Genomic DNA, 21,417 nt, shown 5'->3' with positions numbered 1-21,417 from the left:
ACACGGTTCTGCCAACCTCGAGAGATCAGAAATCATGAGACAGGCCCCCCAAAATCACAAGATCGACCCCAAATATCATGAGATTGGTTGACAAAATCATGAGGGTTTTTTCCCCCCAAGAGACTAGACGGTGTTTTTTAGTTTGTCTGTTTATTGCTGCACTCCGCTGCCCGGCCCCAGCACGTGCGGGTCACACTCAGTGTCGCCCTCTCTCCCGAATGTATCTGCTGAGTGATTTGGGTCCCATCTGCCTGTCCCCTGCCCAGCAATTTATTCTGCTCCTGCCCAGCCTCTCTCATCACTGCAGCCCCCCAGCCTCCTCTCTGCTCCTGAGGCGCTTCACTCCCTTCTCCCAGGCCTGGAGGGGGCTGCGGCAGGGTCCCCTCTCTCCCTTCCAGGCTGGGGGGGGCAGCTCCAGGACCTCTTCACCCCTTCTGCCCCCTCCCAGGCCAGGTGCTGCAGGGAGCAGGTGCAGAAGAACCATCTCCCATTGCTCACAGCAGGGGAGGAGGGAGCAGAACTGCCCTGAGCAGGTGGGTTCTTTATCTCTCCCCTCCCAGCCTAGGAGAATGGCTTTGGGGCGCTCAGGGGAAAGACAGCTCTTCCTACAGGAGCTAGGATTGGTTGCTCAGCCCCAGGAGGTGGAGCAAGTGGGGGGCGCAGCCAATCAGAGGCAGATTTCCGCCAGGCAGGGCTACATTGGCCAGAGGGTTGGATCATCTCTGGTCATTACAAAACGGGCGCTGGCCTCGGCTGAAATCCCATCCCTGAGAGAGCTGGCCGCACGGGAGATGGGCTCTGCCCCAAAGAGCTTAAGTCCTAAGTAAACGAAGCGTGGGAGGGGAAACAGAGGCACGGGGAAGGGGCGTGATTGGCCTAAGAGGACACAGCAAGCATGGCAGAGCCAGGATTAAACCAGTAATAAGCAGAGACAGGCCCGCACCAGAAGTCCAGATCCGAACTCTCCTGAACTCTGGGGAGGGTCAGAGTCAAACCCAAACCCAGCTCCAGGTTTCCCACGGGGTGGTTTCTGTAGCAGGAACCCCAAATCCATTCCAGATGCCCTGAAATGGAGGATGCCCATGCAGGCCTCTCTCCGGCAATAGCACGGGGCCGGGGAAGAGTTTCGTTCCATTCCAGGGGCTAGAGGCTGTGCAGAAATCAACATGGGCGTTGCTGTGAGTTTCTCTCTGCTAACCCGCCCTCTGGGGGCCTGGGTTTTGTTCCAGGGGCACAGCATCCATGAAGCATGAAGGGAAAGAGGGCTGCAGCAGGCAAGCAGGAGCAGAGAGCCGGCCAGCTGTGGCAAGAGGGCGGGAGGAGAAGAGGAGGAGGAGGAAAGGAGATGGCCCGGCCTCCTTCTCTGCCTTCATTGCATGGCTCCGGAAAGGAAGTGGAAAGTGGAAAAGCAGAGTCAGGAATGAATGTGCTGCCCCAGCCTCTGGCCACACCCCGCTCTGCCTGGGTAGGAGAGACGGTGCCTGGACTCGCAGCCAAAGAGCCACTATTTCCCCACCCACGGTGCTTCCAAAAGAGCTCTCGGCCACAGGCACTTCACTGCCGCTAAGAGAGTTAGTCCCCATTCGTGTCCCTGGCTGTCCCTTTGCATTAGAACAGGCCAAGCTGCACTGCTGCATCCAAATGACTCAGTGTCCAGGTTGCCATGCTGCTGGGGTGTGGAACAGGATCTAGCTATCCCCAACGCTGGGGGAGGATCGGGTCTACCGGCCTCTGCTTCTAATGAACCCTAAACCAAACACCTCTCCATTTCCAATCCAGTTTGGAGTGGCCAAGCAGCGAGAGCAGAGACAGCCCCCTGCACAAAGAGCCCTCCCCATGCTGCACCGAAGTCAATGGGGTTTACTCATGGGGGTTGTAGGAATTTGCTCTTGACCTGCAGCACCCCTGTTATTACACTCTTAGGGGAGAAACACACCCCAGCCCTGCCAGTGCACATCTCCTGGCTGCAGCACCCCCTGCTATTCCAGTCTGGGGGTGCCCACAGACCGCTCCTCCGATGCATCTCAGTCCTGACCTGCAGCCCCCTTGCATCCACCTTTCAGACTCAGGCAGCCAGTTGTAGTGGACTGTGTGAGGCTATAACTCTTCTCTCCAGAGGTGCCTGGCTCTGGCATTCTCCTTACTATGCCAGGGAACCCCAGTTAGAGCGTCCTCGAGCAGATCTTTCCCAGGGCTCCGAGCAAGCAGTCTCCTTGGGGGCAGTGATGAAGAGAGCTCCAGACACGCCCCAGACAGCTGCACGCCACATTTCCCTCCACAGCCTGCCGCTGCCCTGCCATCTCACTCTGGTTTGGGGGCGGATTATGCATTTTTTCCACTAACTAGTTTTTGTGCCTTTTTTTTTTTCTTTTAAAGGCACAATGTTTTCTTTGAAACAGACAGAAAGTAACTGGCCTTTTGCTGCCTGTACAAGCCCCACCCTGATGCGAGGCGGAGACTTTTCCCTCCCATCACAAAACATCTACCAACAGAGGACCCCTTGGCACACAGAAAGGAAGTTGCTGAAAATAAACGCTACTTGGAACCGTTTTAACTTCTTGCACCGGCACTTTCTGAGCTGGATTCCCACTCCCCTCCTCCCCCTGCACTTGGAGTGTAGCCGAGAAGGCTCTGAAAACGGATTTAACAACCCCTTAAGTAAGTGGCTTAGTTTTCTTCTTATCTTTACATTTGTTCTGGGGGTAGCACGGAAATAGAGGCTGCTTACAAATAAGCACATGCCCCATCCTCACTGGGAATGAAACCCATTAGCGATGGGAGACTTCTCCCCGAGGATGGAGCATTCCTGTTTGTTACCCAATCTTAGTTTTGCTTGGCCTGTTGCTAGCTCCAGCCCTTGAAAGGAAGGGTCGCATGGTTTTGGTTTTGTGCAATCGTTCTGTGTTCCCCTGAATAACGGTCCTGGATTTGTATCATCCCATTTCAGGTCTAGAGTCTTTGAGGAACACTGCACAACACGAACGTTAAGGCAGTCGAGATCATGAGTCTGATTCTTCACTCTAGTGTAAGTCCGTTGATCAGTGAGTTTGACTGGTGTAAAACTGCGGTACTGCAGTAGGGAATTAGGGCCCTAGTTTTTCGTGTTTAAACCCATAGTGACGCATTGTGAACTAGTGATCTCAGGCATCAGGTTGGACTAACTCCCTGCCATAATCTCACTAGGATCAGCTCAGTCTTCCGGGGCCCTGTAAACTAAGTACCAGATGTGTGTGGGCCTTTCACAGGAGACCTTAAAAACTGGGTTCCCTTTATCTGATTGGCCTGAACATGAAAGAGCCCCTGCTACTTTTCAGAGAAGTTGGGGTTTCCATGGCACCAATTTTATGTTTGCTGTAAACATGCAGGATGCAGGACTGGCCCTTTCACAAAAGTCGTAGCTAGAGCTCTATCCAGGTGGCACTTGATCATGCCCCTTTGGGGTCTGCCATGATTAGGAGGAGGATGGGTTTCCACAGCCAGCCCCCAGAGGGCTGTGTGCCATTCAGGAGACGCAGAAGGCTCTGGTGTAGGTATTGATACAAACTCCAGGGCAGGTTCACCAGCCTCTCAGATGGGCCTTTGTCAAAGCTCTAGCCGCAGTGAGGTGAATCATCTCCCACCTGAAACCTTGGTGCTCGATGGGTTTGGCTGAGGTTCATGTCAGTTAAACCTGGAGGGCGAAGTGAAGTCCAAGGGATTGAGGAACCCAGCCTGATGAACCAGAACTGCTGCCCTTTCACACAGCTCCCCGCCCATTTCCCCCTGCAAAGGTGGCTGCACTTTAGTGCTGCTGGGCTATATGAGGAGCAGTGTTGCCTAGTGGATAAAGCACTCAGGAGACTTGGGTTCTATTCCTGGCTCTGCCACTGATTGCTGGGTGACCTTAGGCAAGTCACTTTGCCTCCCTCTGCCTCAGTGTCACCATTTGTAAAATGGGGGTAATGATACTGACCTCCTTTGTAAAGCGCTTTGCAATCTACTGATGATAAGAGCTAGGTGATAAAATTATATGTATTCCAGGCTCCCATCCTACAAGCCCACTGAAATCAAGAGGTTTCCTTGTCTGAGGGCTGCAGGATGGGGCCCATAACTAGCGAAGTGCTTTGGGATCCCCAGAAATGATAGGTGCAATGCTATTCTGGTGTAAGGAGCACAGAGGTGAAACCACGCAAGCTGCTTGGGAGTGTCCTGCGATGGGATTTCACTCGGCTCAGCATGAAGGCTGGTGCCTTGTCCCAGAATCTAAGCTGGGCCCTATTGCACGGCAGCCAGGCGGTGAGAGTAGGAAGCAGGTGGTAACTAAGCCCCGGCTTGTGGGTGAGTGTAGGGCTGATGCAGCTGCATCGATACAAACCCTATGTACCGATGTGCTCTCCTAGCGGTGCTACACTGCACACCCGCGGATTGACTTTTTGGTGAAGACAGACAGAGCCCTGGGAGATTTGCTGCTACCAGAACCCCTGGCTTCGTTATCGTTCCATTCTCCAAACACCAGAGCGACTCGCTTTGGTTTCTGGGGAGTGCAGCTCAACGGGCCGTTCCTGTATGAATGAATACTGTCATCAGACCGGTCAGCAGAGGGCCGTCCATTGCTCTCTATGCACATCACCACATCACACAGGAAATCTGAGCTACACTAAGGGCTTATCTTCGCTGCATCAGTTAGCTCAAGTTACTGCACTCCGGTGAGCCTAGTGAGAGAGACCACACTGGCAGCACAGAGTGACTGGATTAGCTGCAGATGAGTTGCCGTTGCATCCCCATTATTAGCTTGAGCATCAGCAAGTTGCAACAATGGAGCTTCAACCCATCCCTTCTGGCAGGCGAGCTAGCTCCCGTTTAAAGCCCCACTTCACTTGGAGCTAGAGATTGTTGTGTGTGGATGCGGGGCAAGTTAGGGGTAATTTTCAAGTATAACTGGAGCTAGCTATGCTGTGAAGACACACCCTAAGACATTGAGGGTGTCTATGCTACACGGTAAACTCAGATTTAGTAGAGCTCGAGTTAGCAGACTTGGGGTTGTTAGCCTAGGGCTTGAGCGTCTACACTCATTGGTAACCCCAGGTTAGGAATTGTTGAACCCTGGGTCCCAACTTGGGGGTCCAGCATCTACACTGCCTTATGAGGACCTGATCCACAACCCATATCCCAGAGTTCCTAGCGCCCTCCCACAATGTGGCAGCTCTAGCCCTTTGTTCATGGTGCAGTATGGGAAAACTTGACTGTCCTCCAAACTTGACTTGGGATTATGGGATACTTTTGGTGGACTCCCAGAACATGTGTCCAATGGAGCTGCATCTACACCACAAAGGAATAGGACTTGAATCCTGGGTCCTGGCTTGACCCAGGCTCAGACCCTCCAATCCGATTAGTGCGATTTGTGTGTAGATGGAAAGGAGGTTAGGCTTGAGCCTGAATTTGAATCCTGGCCTTACATCGCAGTGTGGACGTACCCGGAATGATAGTATGGAATGATAAAGCTCATGCCAGTCTGCTAAGGAAGGTAAGGAAGGCTTGACTGGCCTCTCATAGGGTGGGAGAGAAGAGGCAGCCAGTCAGAAAGAGAGAGTCAGAGGCAACAGGTTTTTTTTTTTAGTAATCATCTCTGGCAGATACTGTTTTGAGGAACTCAATGGGAAATGGAAAAGTCTGAGGTTTTCCTTCTAGCTCAAGTTTACTCCCTCAGCAATCCCTTCTGCTCCTTGTTTCTCACTGTCATTTGAAAAATACTTTTCACTCAATAATGTTCATGGATAGATAAGTGAGTGTTAACTCTGAACCCTAACGATGAAACTTAAAGTGTCAATATTATTAACTATTTCACTGTGAATCATTGTAGACAGAATGTGTCACTGCTCTGAGATTGAGGGTGGGGTTTGGGTACTAATATTCCAACTCCAAACGTGAGTAAGAGAGCAGAGCTGTGAACTCTGGAGTGTGGATGAAGGAGTGAATTCAGTGAGGAAGGATGGTCCACTGGTTAGGGCACTTGCCTAGCACTTGGGAGAGCCAGGGTCAAGTCCCTGCTCGGCCACAGACTTTTGGTGTGAACTTGGGCAAGTCACTTAGCTCTCTGTGCTTCATATATTAAAGATTGAAAGCTGCTCTGTTACTATGGAGATAGGGGCCACATAAGTACCGTACCATACAATTTCAACTGTGTCTAACAATCTTGCCAAAGCACAATTTAAATTTGGTTGTGGTTCAGTAGGATCCTCAGGTACTTTGGCTAGCTAGTGGGGGTGGGGCCGAAGTTGGCATATGGACTTCTCCAAATGAACTGGCCTTCCTGGGGTAGCTCTCGTTTCGCAGGTGCTGGCCAAGGCTCTGGTCACCTTTAAAAATGTGCCAGATTGTGACCATTCGCCAGATATGGCCTACAAAGGGAGCAGCTCACCAGAGGCTGTTCCTCTCTCTCCCCCTTTCTCAGGGCCACAGGCCAAAGGGGAGGGTGTAGCAAAGTGGGGGACAGCTACCATCCCCTGGAGCTGCTCCACTCCCATTTACAAAGTGATCCCTAGCTGAGTCTGATGCCAGGAAGCAGAGAACCTGGCTGATGTGGAGCCAGGTCCATCCCACCAGCCAGACCACCTACCTACTTCTCTAGACTCCCACTGTGACCCCCTACTCCAGTTGGGTATGACAGCACCCAATTACGAGTTCCCGCAGAGTCGCCAGGCGAGATCTCTGGGAAGCGGGGCAGCCATCAGGGAGAAGGGTGGGGGTGCAGCGCCCTATTGCCGCCTCTCGAATATTGGCTCTATGATTCACATTTCTCAGTGCTGTTATTGTCGTTGTAGCCAGCGTGAGGTGAGAGGACCCAGACTGCTGTAGGCATCTCCTAGTGGATGCTCCATCCAAGATGGCTGCCCTCATCACTGAAAACTTCCGCTTCCTTTCTCTGTTCTTCAAAAGCAAAGATGTGATGATCTTCAATGGCCTGGTGGCCCTGGGCACGGTGGGCAGCCAGGAACTCTTCTCTGTGGTCGCCTTCCACTGCCCCTGTTCTCCGGCCAGGAACTACATCTATGGACTTGCTGCCATCGGAGTCCCAGCCCTGGCCCTGTTCCTCATCGGCGTCATCTGGAACAACCACACCTGGAATTTGGTGGCCGAGTGCCACAAGAGGGGGGCCAAGAACTTCTCGGCCGCAGCCACCTTCCTGCTCTTTGGCTCCATCATAGGCCGGGCTGCCGTGGCCCCTGTCACCTGGTCGGTCATCTCACTGCTCCGCGGAGAAGCCTACGTCTGTGCCCTCAGTGAATTTGTGGATCCTGCCTCCCTAGATAAATTTCCAGCCAGCTATGGACCGGAGACCCTGGCCAGGTTCCCTTGTAAGGACATTCCCGGGAACTTGACAAGTTTTAAGGAAGAAGTTATAAGAAGACTAAGATACGAGTCGCAGGTATTGATTGACTTGTATGTCTGGGTGTGGAAGGAGTGTTGACAAGGGGTTAGAGGAGACTGGGAGCCAGGTCTCCTGTGTACTATTTCTGGCTCAGGATGAGTGTGTTGTGTTGGAGTCAGAGAAGGAGACTAGGAGCCAAGACTCCAAGGCTCAGAGACAGAAATTGAAATCCTGGCCCCATTGAAGTCAATGCGAGTTTTGCTATTTACTTAATTGAAGCCAGGATATTACACAGTGTTGTCTAGTGGTTAGAGCAGGACACCTGGGCTGTATTCCTGACTCCCGGGAAAGTTACTTTCCCCCTCTGTGCCCCATTATCCTCCTCTCTCTCAGGGAAATAATACTCACTTTCCCCTCTGGGGCTTAGCCTACGTACCAATAAATTCTCACTGAAACTGCAACACTGGGAAGCCAAGACAAGCAAAATGGGGAAAGCGGCCCTGACACACCCAGCGCTGCTCTGAGCTGCGACAGGGCAGGATGCCACTCCTGTCTCTGTTCAAGCACCAAACCGCTCAGAGCGCCGTAGTTACAATATCGTACACTCCTTAACTCACTCGGCCAAGGAGTGGGGAGACAGAAGGCATCTTCCCCATCGGAAGTGGGGGGTGAGGGGCTCCACCTCCTCGAGCACACATCCTTCCTGTGCCTTTTCTACTTTCTGGACTGAGTTAATTACCCCTGTAGCTTTCTCCTCAGTCTATCACTTAGGCACAGCTTTGCCCCTCCGGTTTCCTCTGGGGTGATTTAATTGATGTTCCCATGATCAGAGTGCTGGTAGAGCTGCTGTTGCCCAGCACTCTGGCACAGAAGCCCACGTCCTATGCCTGCGAGCACCACGCGTTCAGAAATCTGGAGTGAATTACACCTACTCTGAGGTGCGAGTTGGCCCAGGCTTAGCTACCAGAAACCGGTACAGTTTTTACATTAAGAATCTGCTTTGGGGGAAAATTTGCTTTTAAGACACATGTTCATGGCTTTGTGAGGACCTACCCTCCCCCCCGCCCCCAAAAGCAGCATTTGTTAGGTGCAAGAGGACAATACATTATCCAGACACCGGGAGATCAGTTCTCAGAACCAACTCCACATCAGCTAACCCAGGGCTTGGCAGTACCATGTTGGATCTGAGTTAGACTAGTCTGTTCACTCTGCAGTGATCCCCCTGTGGCCCAGTCAGAAGCAGAAGTGATGGGGGTGTCCCTGAATTAGAATAGAACAGAGGTTCTCACACTGGGGGTTGGGACCCCTCAGGGGGTCATGAGGTTATTACATGGGGGGTCACGAGCTGTCAGTCTCCACCCCAAACCCCGCTTTGCCTCCAGCATTTATAATGGCGTTAAATATATAAAAAAGCGTTTTTAATTTATAAGGGGGGTTGCACTCCGAGGCTTGCTATGTGAAAGGGGTCACCAGTACAAAAGTCTGAGAACTACTGGAATAGAAGGAGTTGCCCAGGGTGCATTGGCCAAGCTGTGAGGGGTTCCAAGTCTGGAGTAGATGGGGACGGGGCAGATCAGGACTGAGGTTCATCAGCTGAGCTGTCTTGGCTCCAGTCTGGAAGAGCAGGAACTGTTGCCGGTCAGGACTGAAGGGCATTGGCAGAGGATTGCTGGGAATCTCACACAGCACCTGGATCTGCCTATGCTCTAGTCAGCGCGATCAGTACTGCATCACGTTCACAGAGACACGAACAAAGAATCCAAGTGCTGGTGTCCTCCTGAGCCAGCATGAAACGGGGCAGGTTCTTTAATCGGAGCTCGGACTGATGAGCTGTTCTGATGTAGCCCTCTCTGTCTCTTTCTCAGCTCTTTGGATGGCTGCTCATTGGGGTCATCGCAGTCTTGGTTTTCCTCACCAAGTGCCTGAAGCACTGCTGCTCGCCGCTCAGCTACCGGCAAGAGGGCTACTGGTCCCAGTACCGCTCTAGCGAGGCCAAGCTCTTCGAGCGCACCGCCGAAGTTCACTCCAAGATCCTGGCTGCCAACAACGTCAAGCAGTTCTTCGGCTTCGTGGCTCTGAATAAGGAGGAGAAGGAGCTAGTGCAGGAGTTCCCAGTGGAGGGCGTCCAGCCAAGCCCGCAGTGGAACGCCATCACCGGGGTCTATATCTACCGGGAAAATAAGGGCTTCCCACTCTACAGCCGGCTCCATAAGTGGGCCAAAGGGGTGGAGGGGAACTGGTCAGGGCCTGATGGTCAGGAAATGGTCTTCCTAGCCACATAAGAGAACCAGCAGCCCAGGGGGATGACAGAACCAGTTCCCCACACCATCTTTATGATATGGAGATATACCTATCTCAGAGAACTTGAAGGGACCTTGAAAGGTCATCGAGTCCAGTCCCCTGCCTTCACAGCAGGACCAAGTACTGTCCCTGACAGATTTTTTTTTTTTGCCCCAGATCCCTAAATGGCCCCCACAACCCTGGGTTTAGCAGGCCAATGCTCAAACCACTGAGCTATCCCTCCCCCGCAGACTTTCCCCATCAGACTTTGCTTCACTGTATGTTCAAATAGGTAAAAACAGCACAGGAGCCTGGCTAGTCGCTTTGCTGCTAATTCTCCTCCAAACAGCTGTTCCTCCTGGGCACAGCAAGGGAGGAAGGATGAACGGCTTCAGGATAACGACCAACCGCATCATGCCAGGAACTAGTCTCTAAGACACAACCGTGCACTGCTGCTCCCACCCAGAGGACATGGCACCTAAAGCAGGTACGTGCACCTTGTCTCCAGACTATCAGTGCTGCAGCCCTACTGTTCTGAGGCACAGACCGAGCCCCCAGGTCCTGCGTACACAAAGACATGTATCTGGTTTCCCATCTTTAACAACACACTGCCAGGGTTTCCCCATCTCAGCTACGAATGCTGCAGCCTCTTTGCTCTCCTTCATTTCAGGGTCAGGACAAGACCACCCAGCACAACTGCCTATTTTATTATACACGGCTGCTACTCTGAAACCTATTTTATTAAGACTTTATCTTGCAGTTCTATAGCATAAAGAAATTCCCAGGGCACCTGATGGGCAGCTGCATGTGGGGTGGAACACAACAGCAGTCCATCAATGCACAGAAAAACTCCAGAATCTAAGGGTTTGTCTACAAGAGGGAAGGGAGGGGGCGGTATGCCCTAACTTGGATTGGCGCACATTGCAATGACCTGCATTCACACAATGCAGACACTGAAAGCACAGTAGCGCCATAGCTAAAGGGTACAAAGTTCACCAGGCACTGAGTTCATACAAAACCCATGTTCATGTACGCATGTTGTTCATTCACACTATTTTGGCAGTCCTCTAAGTGCCATCCCACACTGCTTTGCATGTCCCCAGGATTGACCTGTCAGTTTCCCTAGGTATCCTCCCCCTCCACTTCTCTGGGGTCAAGTTGACCTGATGCCAGCAAGTAGGCCACTGATATTGCACAGGGAAATTTAATGAAGTGGAATGCAATTACCCAATTGGAAACTGGCCAGGATACCAAACACCCTTTTTCATGAGCACAAATGGGCGTCAACTTGGTTTTGTGTGTCTGGAAGACAGCACCGTCAGCAGACCTGCATTCTGCTGAGCTGGCTTGGGACACGTTGAGTCACCATCACCACTTCCTGGAGCACCTTGGGCTTCTCATCCAAGCACTGACCAGCTTCGCCCCTGCTTAGGGTCTGAGACATGGCAAGCTCATAATCAGACTTAGTTACAGTGCACACTCTTCATGCTTAATTGTATCAGTTAAGCATCTTTCTCCTAACTGGAAGGAGACCAGAAACCAGCCAGCCAAAAGACTGCATTATGAGCACGTCTTGTGCCTGTAGAGACTGAGGTTTGCACTGATTGGAAGCAGTGGGATTCAGCCATGGGAAGCAGTGACCACTCCTCCCTTCCTTCATTGGGCTTTTTAAACTGTTTCCACTGCCTTAGATGGCTCCTGAACGAGGTCCTCGCGGATTCTCTCTCAAGAACTAAGTTCCACTCTGAGAAACGGAGAGAGGGGAGGTTTAAATGTACCACTGTCATTGCACTATTGTGTCGTCCACTGGCTGGAGACTTGATTTGCGTTTATAGCACTGCACCATTCACCTGTCTCTAATTGCATGTTGAATTAGATACACACAAAATTGTCCCTATTTTAATGGTTGACAGCACATTGAAGTTGGCTTTTCTTATTTATAATGCTCCTCGTTTTTATGCACTTTTGCTATGCCTTTCATGGTACTGTCAATCCCAAGTGTACAAAGATCATGAGTCAGGCACTTCAAACTCATGCGACTCAATTAAAAATTGAGGTTTTTTAAAAAAATAAATAAATAAATTTGAATTCTTTTTCTTTGCATTCTGATTTCTGAACGTTTTGGGTGCAGTTGGGTCAAAGAAAAGTTTGAAAATGTGAACACGAGGGCCAGAACTTACTTTGTTTTTTTAAATTAAAGTTCCGATTCTGTCATGCTCACACAACTCCAGGAGTTGACGGTTTAAGCAGACCACCAACGATCAGGGCCGGCTCTAGGTTTTTTGCTGCCCCAAGCTCAGAAAGCGCAACTGTCCAAGCAAAAAAACCTCACAAAAACAAAAACACCCCTTCGGGAGCGCAACAGCCCAGAATGCCGCTCCTGGAATTGTGGTGCTTGCTTTGCTGGTGCCTAGAGCCGGTCCTACCAACTATCAGGAGAGTTGGTGATATTGTTGCACTGATTTGGGTGCAGGTTTTACAGAGGATCGATGCAGTGGGTGAAGGAAGGACCAGATCCTGCTCTGTCACTGTGCTCTCTTGTGAGTAAGAGAGCAGGAGCACGGCTAGCAATTGGAAAGGGGCTAGTGCTAATACACGTAGGTTGTCATTGCTATACATCACATGCTGGCAGGAAGAGAAGTGAGGGCAGCCCCTTCGCTAAGGTGTTTGAGTTGGGTTTTTTAGTTCTCCTTCAGGGTGCAGACATTCTATGCAGCTCTCCGAGGAGACCTACAACAGACCACAACCAGGACGCTTATAAAAGCATGACAAATAGAAAGAAGTCAGGATTTAGCATAAAGAGTAACTGCTATTCATGCCCAGCAGCTGAGGCAGGAACGCAGGCTATCGCAAGCAATAGCCCAACCACTCCAGCAGCTTCTAGCCGTGGGCTCTGCTGGTTATCAACGAGGGATTCAGCATGGATTTTGTAATGAAGGAGGGAGCCCAAGACTGAGTTAGGAACAGCCTGTTCCTCTCTCGGGAGACCTCCATCAACCGGGCAAAAATTCAAAACACAGGCACTGTAGCCAAGATTCATTTCCACTGCCTTTCTAATGGCTGAAAAGAGAAAACACAAATTTGCTTTGAAGATCACAAATTCATCTTAGATTCAACTAATTACAACCCACACCCTTCTTACTAAAGGTTAAACAAAAGCGTCACAAAGTTAGCATGCAATAATTTTATAACATTTTGAAGGGCCCATAATCCCATGCCTCAGATTAACCCCTCTAACCCTGAGGCCACAGAACCAATTTAAGAAGAAGATGCTCAACCTGGGCTGATGTTGATCAGTGACGGCCTTCGGATGCTCATTCCTTCTCTACATACAAAGGAAGGGATGAAAGGTGGGCAGAAGGCGCATAAAAACAGAACATAAGAACGGCCATACTGGACCATTGGTCTATCCCAATTAGCCCAGTATCCTGTCTTCTGACAGTGGCCAGTGCCAGATGCTTCAGAAGGAATGAACAAAACAGGGCAATTATTGAGTGATCCATCCCATTGTCCAGTCCCAGCACCTGGCGGTCAGAGGTTTAGGGATACCCAGAGCATGGGACTGCAATCCTGACCATCTTGGCTAAAAGTCATCGATGGACCTAGCCTCCATATCTAATTCTTTTTTGAACCTAGTTATACTTTTGGCCTTCACAACATGCCCTGGCAACAGGGTGATGGGGCATTGTGTGAAGAGGTACTTCCTTATGGTTGTTTTAAGCCTGCTGCCTATTAATTTCATTGGGTGACCCCTGGCTCGTGTGTTATGTGAAGGGGTAAACAACACTTCCTTATTTACTTTCTCCACACCATTCATGATTATATAGACCTTTATCATATCCCCCTTTGTCATCTCCTTACCAAGCAGAACAATCCCAGTCTTTATAATCTCTCCCCATATGGAAGCTGTTCCATACCCCTAATCATTTTGTTGCCCTTCTCTGTACTTTTAAAAAATTCTAATATATCTTTTTTGAGATAGGGCGACCAGATCTGCATTCAGTATTCAAGGTGTGGGCATACCATGGATTTATACAGTGGCATTATGATATTTTCTGTCTTATTATCTATCCCTTTCCTAATGTTCCTAACATTCTCTTAGCCTTTTTGACTGCCGCTGCACATTGAGATGTTTTCAGAAAACTATCCACAATGACTCCAAGATTGCTATCTTGAGTGGCAACAGCTAATTTAGACCTCATTGTTTTGTATGTATACTTGGGATTATATTTTCCAATGAGCATTACTTTGCACTTATCAACGTTGAATTTCATCTGCCACTGTATTGCCCAGTGACCCAGTTTTGTGAGATCGCATTGTAACTCTTCACAGTCAGCTTTGGACTTAATTATCTTAAGTGATTGTGTATCATTTCCAAACTTTGCCACCTCACTGTTTACCCCTTTTTCCAGATCATTTATGAATATGTTGAACAGCACAGGCCGCAGGACAGATCCTGGAGGGACCCTTGCTATTTACCACTCTCCATTGTGAAAACTGACCATTTATTCCTACCCTTTGCTTCCTGTCTTTTAACTAGTTACTAACCCATGTGAGGATCTTCCCTCTCATCTCATGAGTGCTTATGTTACTTAAGAGTCTTTGGACCGTACCCAGATTCGGAAGGGAACAACGAGAGATCCTGCTGGTGGATTATTCTCCAGTAAATGGAAGGGGTCACATTTTCTTTCAGGAAGAAGGGTGCGACATTTGGAATTAGGCTCTTCAAGGAGATGTACAACCCCTCAACTGGAGAAGCACAAAAGAACCAGTGGCTCCCTGATACTATAACTGTATAGCTTCTAATGATAGATTTCGTCTCATGGAGTTAAGTGGATTTAAAAAGAGGAGCACACAGGGTGGTTTTGCTCAGAACTTGCTGGAACATGTCCAAGACAAATATTAATTAACAAAAGAACTGGTAGGAACCTAATGTGGCTTAGGAAGTCACCACTTCCTTTGCAGCTGGCAATGGGGGTGTATGGAGATAGGTTTCTTTGTGTTATGATCTAGTCTTTGGCCCTTTTGATGAAAAATGTTCTCTAAGCGTCACCACTTGCATGGGACCCCTTGGACTCTGCAGGATGGTCCAGTGGTTAGGTTGCTAAATCCGGGATTTAGGAGATGAGGGGTCAATTCGCTGTTTTGCCACAGACCTCCTGTGCGACCTTGGGCCAGTCACTCCACCTGTGTCACAACGCCCCAGCTGTACAAGGGGGTAACAGCACTGCCCTACCTCAGCAGGAGGATGTCAGGATACATTCATTAAAGATTGAGAAGGGCTCGGATACTACGCAGATGGTAGCCATATAAGAACCTTAGCTAGGCAGTCCTATTCCAAGTATGAAAAGGTTAAAATGGGATTGGTTATTTTTCAGCAAGTAACACCTGGTTTCTTCTCTTAGACAGCTGCTGCTGAGGCAGTCTCCTTTCTAATTAGTGTCCATCACAAGCCGTGTTTGTTACCCTAGAGCTGCTCATGAGCACCGGATCAAGTTTAATTGGATGGCCGTAGGCTTTAAGAGGAATCAATCAGGCAGGTGGTTGTGTTAAATTGCTGGCAGCACAAAGGCACTGGAGACAAATCTTGAAAGACACCGAAGCAGGTGAAATGCGAGAACATTCTGAGCAATGCTGGGATGAGTGGGGTGGGGAAAGAGAAGGGAGCTTATGCCAGGTCATTGCATTTAATGATGGGGAGTCACTAACTGCCCCATTTCGACAGGAAAGCAGTACAGAGGACAGCAGTTTCCACCAGGTATAAAACAATCAGCACTTAAATAACTAGATCCAAAATCATCCCCACGTTAAAAGTCTGTTGTATCGTGGGGCAAGACGGAAAGCTCCTGTAAATGTTGACTTCTTTCCAGCTCACTTTGGTCCTGGACAATCCAGCCGGCTGCTGGTACTCTCAGGAAACGCACTAGTGATGGACACAGGCAGCCCATTACTGTGGATCTCCGCCTCCAGCACCACATACACAGAGTCTGCAACATGATTGGAGTCTCTCTGCTCTGGGAGCTAGCTAGCTCTCGGCAAGAGAGCTCTTGGATTCTACGTACTCCAGCGCCGCTACTTTCACAGCCTGGATGGTTTCCGACGTGCCGTATTTCTTCTCGTAATCCAGGTAACGCTTGAAGAAAAACTTCATCCTCTTTGCTGCCAGGCTCAGGTGAATGACCCGCTCGAAAATATCCCTGCAAGAATCAAAAACCCATTCAGAACGTGGCTCAGCACTGGACCCGCAAGCCTGATAGCCTGCCTCTGAACAACGGGCAGGACAGGTCAGACTTCAGGGGAAGGCAAAGGAAACGCAGTACATGCACTCAGCCTGTTGTACAATGAACGGTCAGAGCCCTGTGAATCAGCAGGCTTCATAACCCCCTTCCTCTCTGCTTGCACAGTTACTGGCCAAATTATACAGCCGTGTCTCTAAAATCCAGGCACAGTATTCGACTGAGCTCAGGGAATGGTCCCAGATTGCCTACACGCTGTGGAAAGCAGGATTTCCTTTTGCTAGCTCCAAGCTCATGCCAGTGATAGCCCTTCTTGCCCCCAGGGTAGACTTGGCAAAATTCAATTTTTTTAAATAATTTTGACCGATAATATCGATTTTGCGAATACACATTTTTTTCTCTATTTTTATATATCTAAATTTTTACAGTTGTGCAGTTATGGGCTTTAAACATTTTTTTTTATATTTTATCAAGTTAAATGTTCATAGTTGTGGGTAATTATGGGGGGGGGATCAGATGAGGGACAGGGTCAGACAGTAATTATTTAATGACAGTAGATGTTGAGATTCAAAAAGTTAAAGTTTTATAACTGTTAAAGCACAAATTGTCAACATCATGTCAAAATATATGAAGTAATTAGCCTTAAATGAAACTCTAATAAGTTCTCAAGCAGCATTTTTCTTACTCTATCTGGAAATTTTGATCATCATCCATGGAAATATTTTTTCATTGGTTTGAGTGTGTGTGGTGAAGCTGATGTTTATCAATATCTACCAACAAAAATCTAATCCCTTGAAGGCTAACTAAGGGACCATGTAAAATGGAAGGGCTGATCAGCTTTCGCTATCACTTTGCATATGAAGGAGCAATCTCACATCCTTGCTGAGGGGCGACCCAGCCTGGGGGCTGGGAGATGAATATGCTCTTCTGTGAGCCACACGTATATGGAGCAGAAAGAGTGGCAGCATTAAATAAAGAGGTTAATTAGGCTCTTGCTCCTCAGGCAGTGGTGGCCTCTTGCTCTCAGCCTTGTAGACATACAGAATCAGTTACTGGAGAAGCGATCCAGGCAGGGAATAAAAAGAGGTCAGAGACATGCAGAAGTACTTCCCCACGTGCTGTGTAGATCTTGCTGGGGTCCTGAAGATTTAAATCAGATTCGCTAGTTTCTGGACTCTGCATTGCTGTGAAAGCTCCGTCCAAGTCTGCCCATTGGGCCCCTGAAGGTCTCCTCCTTTCCAACGAAGATGAGCCCAGAGCCATTTGCCTTCCCCATGCAACACAGATTCGCTGTTGCTCTGGGATCCTCCATACTGCAGGGTATCCACACACCCTGCGAGGGCGCGTTTTAAGCCTTGCACATCTTACCCGCATCCCCCCCGCCGCCCTGCGTCGCAAGCACTCACCGTACTTCCTTCTGGCTGCCGTGTTTGATCATCATGTCTATGTAGATGGACCAGATGTCCGTGCGTTTTGGGTAGCTGCTCAGCGTGCTCTCAAAAATGGCCTTGGCGTGTTCGAGGTCCCCAAAGTGGAACTCCAACTGAGCAAACTTGGAAATCACATCCACATCTATAATGAGAAGACACCCCTCAGGGCACTGCACACACCAGCAGGGGCGCCTGTCCCTCTCCAGCCCCTCCCGCCCACCCCCCAAACACATGCAGACAACTGCCAAATATCCAAGCAAGTGGCTGGCACAGCTCCAAGGACAATGCTATCTGCGGCCAATCCTTTAGTCTCTGCTCAGAGAGAGGTTTTGGTGGGATGAGGATCTGCATCCCTAGAGTCAACTGCAGTTCACTTCCCATCTCAGCATTTTATTCCGCTCGCTCCTGGAGGGGACGTCTTAGGTGTCGGTCTCTCGGGTTTCAACCCTCCAGGGCTCCCTGGAACCATGACTCAAATCCCAGCAGGGCCTGCTCACAGCCCTTCCCCTTCAGAAGCAGAACACACATGCAGAGCAGCTGACTTTGGGTGGAGGTTTTCAGACCTTAAAAAACGAGGTCCTCTCTGCTCTGTGCGAGCCGATCCCATGGCTTAGTGTGTTCCAGGAGGGTTGGCTTTGGCATCCTGGCCAAAAGTCTCCCCTCCCCATCGCTGCCAGGCTTCAGGAGATTGCAGACCTATTTGCTTCTTCCCAGCTGTTAGCACGGCAGACTACCAAAGATCAACCAAGCCACCTGAGAAGCGGGAACCCAACGAATGGGAAGGATGACACATGGAGTGGGAGAGAAGCCAGTCTTGGGACACTTACGTTCTTTATTTGGCAGGCCCTTGAGGGCGCGTTCCAGGAGCCTGTGCGTGGCCTCCACCTGGCCCCGTTTCAGGAGGAAGGTGGCGTATTTCAACCACACGGATTTCTCCTGGCGGAACCGCTTCAGCATCGTGTTGTATAGGTCATCAGCTTGCTGGAAAGATACCAGAGAGGGACGGAGAGGTCAGTCTAACATCGGGTTGGATCACGCAACCTCATACTAGAGCCTGGCCCTTCTGGAGAGCTTTCCAGCCATGATCTTTAAGGCCTGGTCTACACTTAAAAGTTAGGTCGACACAGCCACATCAGACAGGGGTGTGAAAAATCCACCCCCCCGGGAGTGCCACAGCTACACCACCCTAACCCCCAGTGTAGACGCAGCTATGTCAGCAGAAGAATGCTTCTGTCGACATATCTACCATTGCTCGGTTGCGTCATGTTCTTTCACCAATGGAAAAACCCCTTGTGTTGCTGTAGGCTGCATCTACACTTCCGGGTTATGCCGGCATAGCAACGGTCGCCTAGCTCTGCCGCGTACAGTCTCCCGCGCGTTTTACAGAGGCGGGGGAGTATCATTAGCTCCGCTCTTTTTAAAACACAGATGGGGAAACTGGAGTTCAGAGCAGTGGAGCAGCTTCCCCCAGTTCATACAGCAACTCGCTGCCAAGCTAAGAACAGCGCTCAGGTCTCCCGACTCCCAGGCCTGTGCCTGGCTCAGCTGACCACGCTGCCTCCCTACAAGGGTGGATTTTTACTCTGTCTGTGGCTTCTGACCATGTAGGAAACAGTATCCCTGGAGCAGAGTGAACGCACGGGGCCTTTCACCTCTGCATGCTGGGAATGAGATACAGGTTTAGAGCTTAAGTGACAATGAGTTTGGTGTTTCCCCTCTGGGTCTGTAGGGTCAGTTTGACATGCCTATCTATCACTGCTAGGCCGAGCCAAGCCCAGGAGCAGAACTGCAGGAGCAGTTGCAAGGTCAGGACTGGGATGCATTGGCACAGCTGTGTGGGAAACTTGCCTAGCACCTGCATTATATCCAGCTCTAATCAGCGCGACTGGTCCCTCACCCTTTCAGGAGCGCCAAATTCAGAGGGCCTGGAGGAAATCAAGTCTTGGTAACAGACAGACCATCCTATTATGCACCACAGGGAACAGATTAACAGGCAGATGCTACGTGGGGAAGACCCATGTAAGAAATAAACTGATGGGAAGTTCCCTTGCTGCTCCCAACAGCTCACGCAGGCCTGCACCATAACTCTCAGTCAGATACACCCAACTGGGGAGCAAACGCTGGGTTCGGCCAGGCACTTTCTAAGAAAAAAAAAAAAAAGCTCGTCTCCTGCCCTGGTGGTGAGCAGCACTCAGGGGTCCAGGCACCCACCTGGTATTTCTCAGAGCTGGCATAGATGTCAGCCAGGTGCTGGAAGACTTTCAGGGGCTCATTGTACTGAACAGCCCTCTCGAAGACCTTCATCAGAGTCTCCTCCGTGCCATACATGTTCTCTAGGTTCAGCAAAGCTACCCACACGTTCAGCTTCTCCTGCTCCTCCCTGAAAGCAAAACAGGACAAGAACTTTGTCGGAGGAACTCAAAACCCTTTACAAACATTAGCTGAGCCCCAACACGCCTGTAAGGTTGGCTAAGGGATTGCATCACTGCACCACTCAAATGTGGCCCTCTCTGGGGCGGAGCGTGGTAGTTGTTTTACAGTGAACAGTAATGCCACACTGTGAGAGAGGAAGAATTGTGTAGCCAATTGAAACTGTCTGGAGAATATAAAGGAGGCAGAATGTATTTACTCATGTTGAAGTAAGCCCACAGGACCAAGGATAACACCCTAACTCTCAGGAAGAGAGCCAGAAAAGAGTATTAGGTCTCATCTAAAAGAGAACCACAGCACCACGTTGGGACACTGGCTCAGTACTGATTGAGAAGGAAGACTGGGCACCTATGGAATTATCAATTGCTCTTTCTGCAGCACCCATTTGTTCCCTTACGTCTCCCATCCTAGCCATGCCCAGGCTGGGCCCTGCTTAGCTTTGAGTTCTCACTGGATCACAGCACACGATGGGTGTCACTTGTCCAATGTAGTGTCACTGCAGCGATTCAGCCTGGGGCCTCCCTCAAACAAGGCAGGCAGAGAACTGCAGCCCTTGAGTACTATGGGGCTGCTGGGGTAGCACTTTCTATTCCCCACCCTGGTTGCTGGCGTCCCTACGTTCCATTTCTAGAGGCAGGTTAGATGCCCGTGCACGTGTAGTGTACATCAAGCTGCTGCCCTCTCATGCCGGGGGGAAGCGTTTTACCTGAAGGAGATGGTTTTGAGTGCCCTTTCCGCCACCGCCCTGGCCTTCTCGATCTCCGTGGCTTGGAGGTGGAAGGCCATGTACTGTAGCCACAGGATGGAGCTGCTGGGATTGCTCAGCAGCAAGCGGTCAAAGTCGTCTGCCGTCTGGGGCTTCCGATTGGGGTCCATCAGGGCGGCTTCGATCTTGGAGAGCTCCTTCTCCACCCTCTGCTTCTCTTGCTCCTTCTCCTTCTTCGTCTGCTTCTTCCTCTGAAGCGGGCAAGGAAAGGGGTGAGAACAAGAGGCAGGGTCACTTTGGAATACTTCAGGCACCATCTAGCACCCCAAGGGAATGATGGACGCAAGATGGTCAGACACTAGGGCATCCTGGGGGGCATCTAATTCAACAGACTGAGCCAATTTTTTAGAGAGGGAAATGAAACCTAGAGCGTTTTGAAACCCCACCGGAGGCTGCGTCTCAGAAGAGCAGAGTCACAAGGGGGAAGGGATATTCGTTTCCCTTAATAAAGCACATCAAGGGACTGAGCTAATTCCCTAACTTTGCACCTCTGGCTGCAGAGTTTACACTTTAACTCCACTCGCACGTGATTTCATCCGACATTTTTTTCCACAGCACAAGCCCAGTGGTTGCTGGTGACCAGTGCAATTGCCACCGCGTAGCGGTCTGCTCTGGAAGGGCTGGGGTGTTACAGGTCAAGACTGAGGTGCATTGGCAGAACGTCAGGGGATGGGTGTGGCTCAGGACTGGAAGGACAGGGGTTGAGGTGCATGGGTACGGCTGTGAGAAGGAAACTCAGCTCGCACAGCACCTGCCCGGGCTATCCCTCAAAGATCGTCACCTTCCTCTCTCTTTGGAGATGGTTATGTTTATCCACACACCTTAAAAGACCATAATAAGATCTGATTGGTGAAGACAGTCCCTTGGGTTAACACAGCCTTTGCCATCTGACACAAAGACAGTAAGTGACGAGAAGGCAAGTTACAG

General features: G+C 50.2%; 2 protein-coding genes across 5 annotated transcripts in view; one reads left to right on the top strand and one right to left on the bottom strand.

The window, feature by feature from the left end:
- Positions 1 to 2,560: 2,560 nt before the first annotated feature.
- Positions 2,561 to 9,729, top strand: CALHM2 (calcium homeostasis modulator family member 2). 2 transcript variants are annotated; one of them, XM_024213635.1, is made up of 4 exons: positions 2,561 to 2,658; positions 2,948 to 3,025; positions 6,801 to 7,405; positions 9,214 to 9,729. In XM_024213635.1, exons 3-4 carry the CDS (start codon positions 6,863 to 6,865, stop codon positions 9,628 to 9,630), a joined length of 960 nt encoding a protein of 319 aa, XP_024069403.1. In that variant the 5' UTR covers positions 2,561 to 2,658; positions 2,948 to 3,025; positions 6,801 to 6,862; the 3' UTR covers positions 9,631 to 9,729. The 2 variants fall into 2 exon arrangements, with proteins under 2 accessions (XP_024069403.1, XP_024069404.1); XM_024213636.1 differs by lacking the exon at positions 2,948 to 3,025.
- Positions 9,730 to 15,038: 5,309 nt separating this feature from the next.
- Positions 15,039 to 21,417, bottom strand: part of PDCD11 (programmed cell death 11) — a 43,648-nt gene continuing 37,269 nt past the window's right edge. For all 3 annotated transcript variants that reach the window (XM_026650877.2, XM_026650875.2, XM_026650876.2), the window contains 5 exons: positions 20,431 to 20,681; positions 19,506 to 19,674; positions 18,122 to 18,275; positions 17,271 to 17,436; positions 15,039 to 15,825 (listed from right to left, as the gene is read on the bottom strand). In XM_026650877.2, the coding sequence (XP_026506662.1) occupies positions 15,654 to 15,825; positions 17,271 to 17,436; positions 18,122 to 18,275; positions 19,506 to 19,674; positions 20,431 to 20,681 (912 nt within the window). In that variant the 3' untranslated portion in view covers positions 15,039 to 15,653. The remainder of the gene's footprint in view (positions 15,826 to 17,270; positions 17,437 to 18,121; positions 18,276 to 19,505; positions 19,675 to 20,430; positions 20,682 to 21,417) is intronic.

This window comes from Terrapene carolina, unplaced genomic scaffold (assembly GCF_002925995.2).
Source record: "Terrapene carolina triunguis isolate 2854851 unplaced genomic scaffold, T_m_triunguis-2.0 Scaffold95, whole genome shotgun sequence".
In the NCBI taxonomy this organism is placed as follows: domain Eukaryota; kingdom Metazoa; phylum Chordata; order Testudines; family Emydidae; genus Terrapene; species Terrapene triunguis.
This window is presented reverse-complemented; position numbering and strand designations above follow the sequence as displayed.

Bases quoted from the DNA above. Each gene is read 5' to 3' on its own strand.
- CALHM2 (XM_024213636.1), top strand. From the start codon at position 6,863: ATGGCTGCCCTCATCACTGAAAACTTCCGCTTCCTTTCTCTGTTCTTC. The intron at 7,406-9,213 runs GTATTGATTGAC...TCTCTTTCTCAG, and splicing joins GACTAAGATACGAGTCGCAG to CTCTTTGGATGGCTGCTCAT.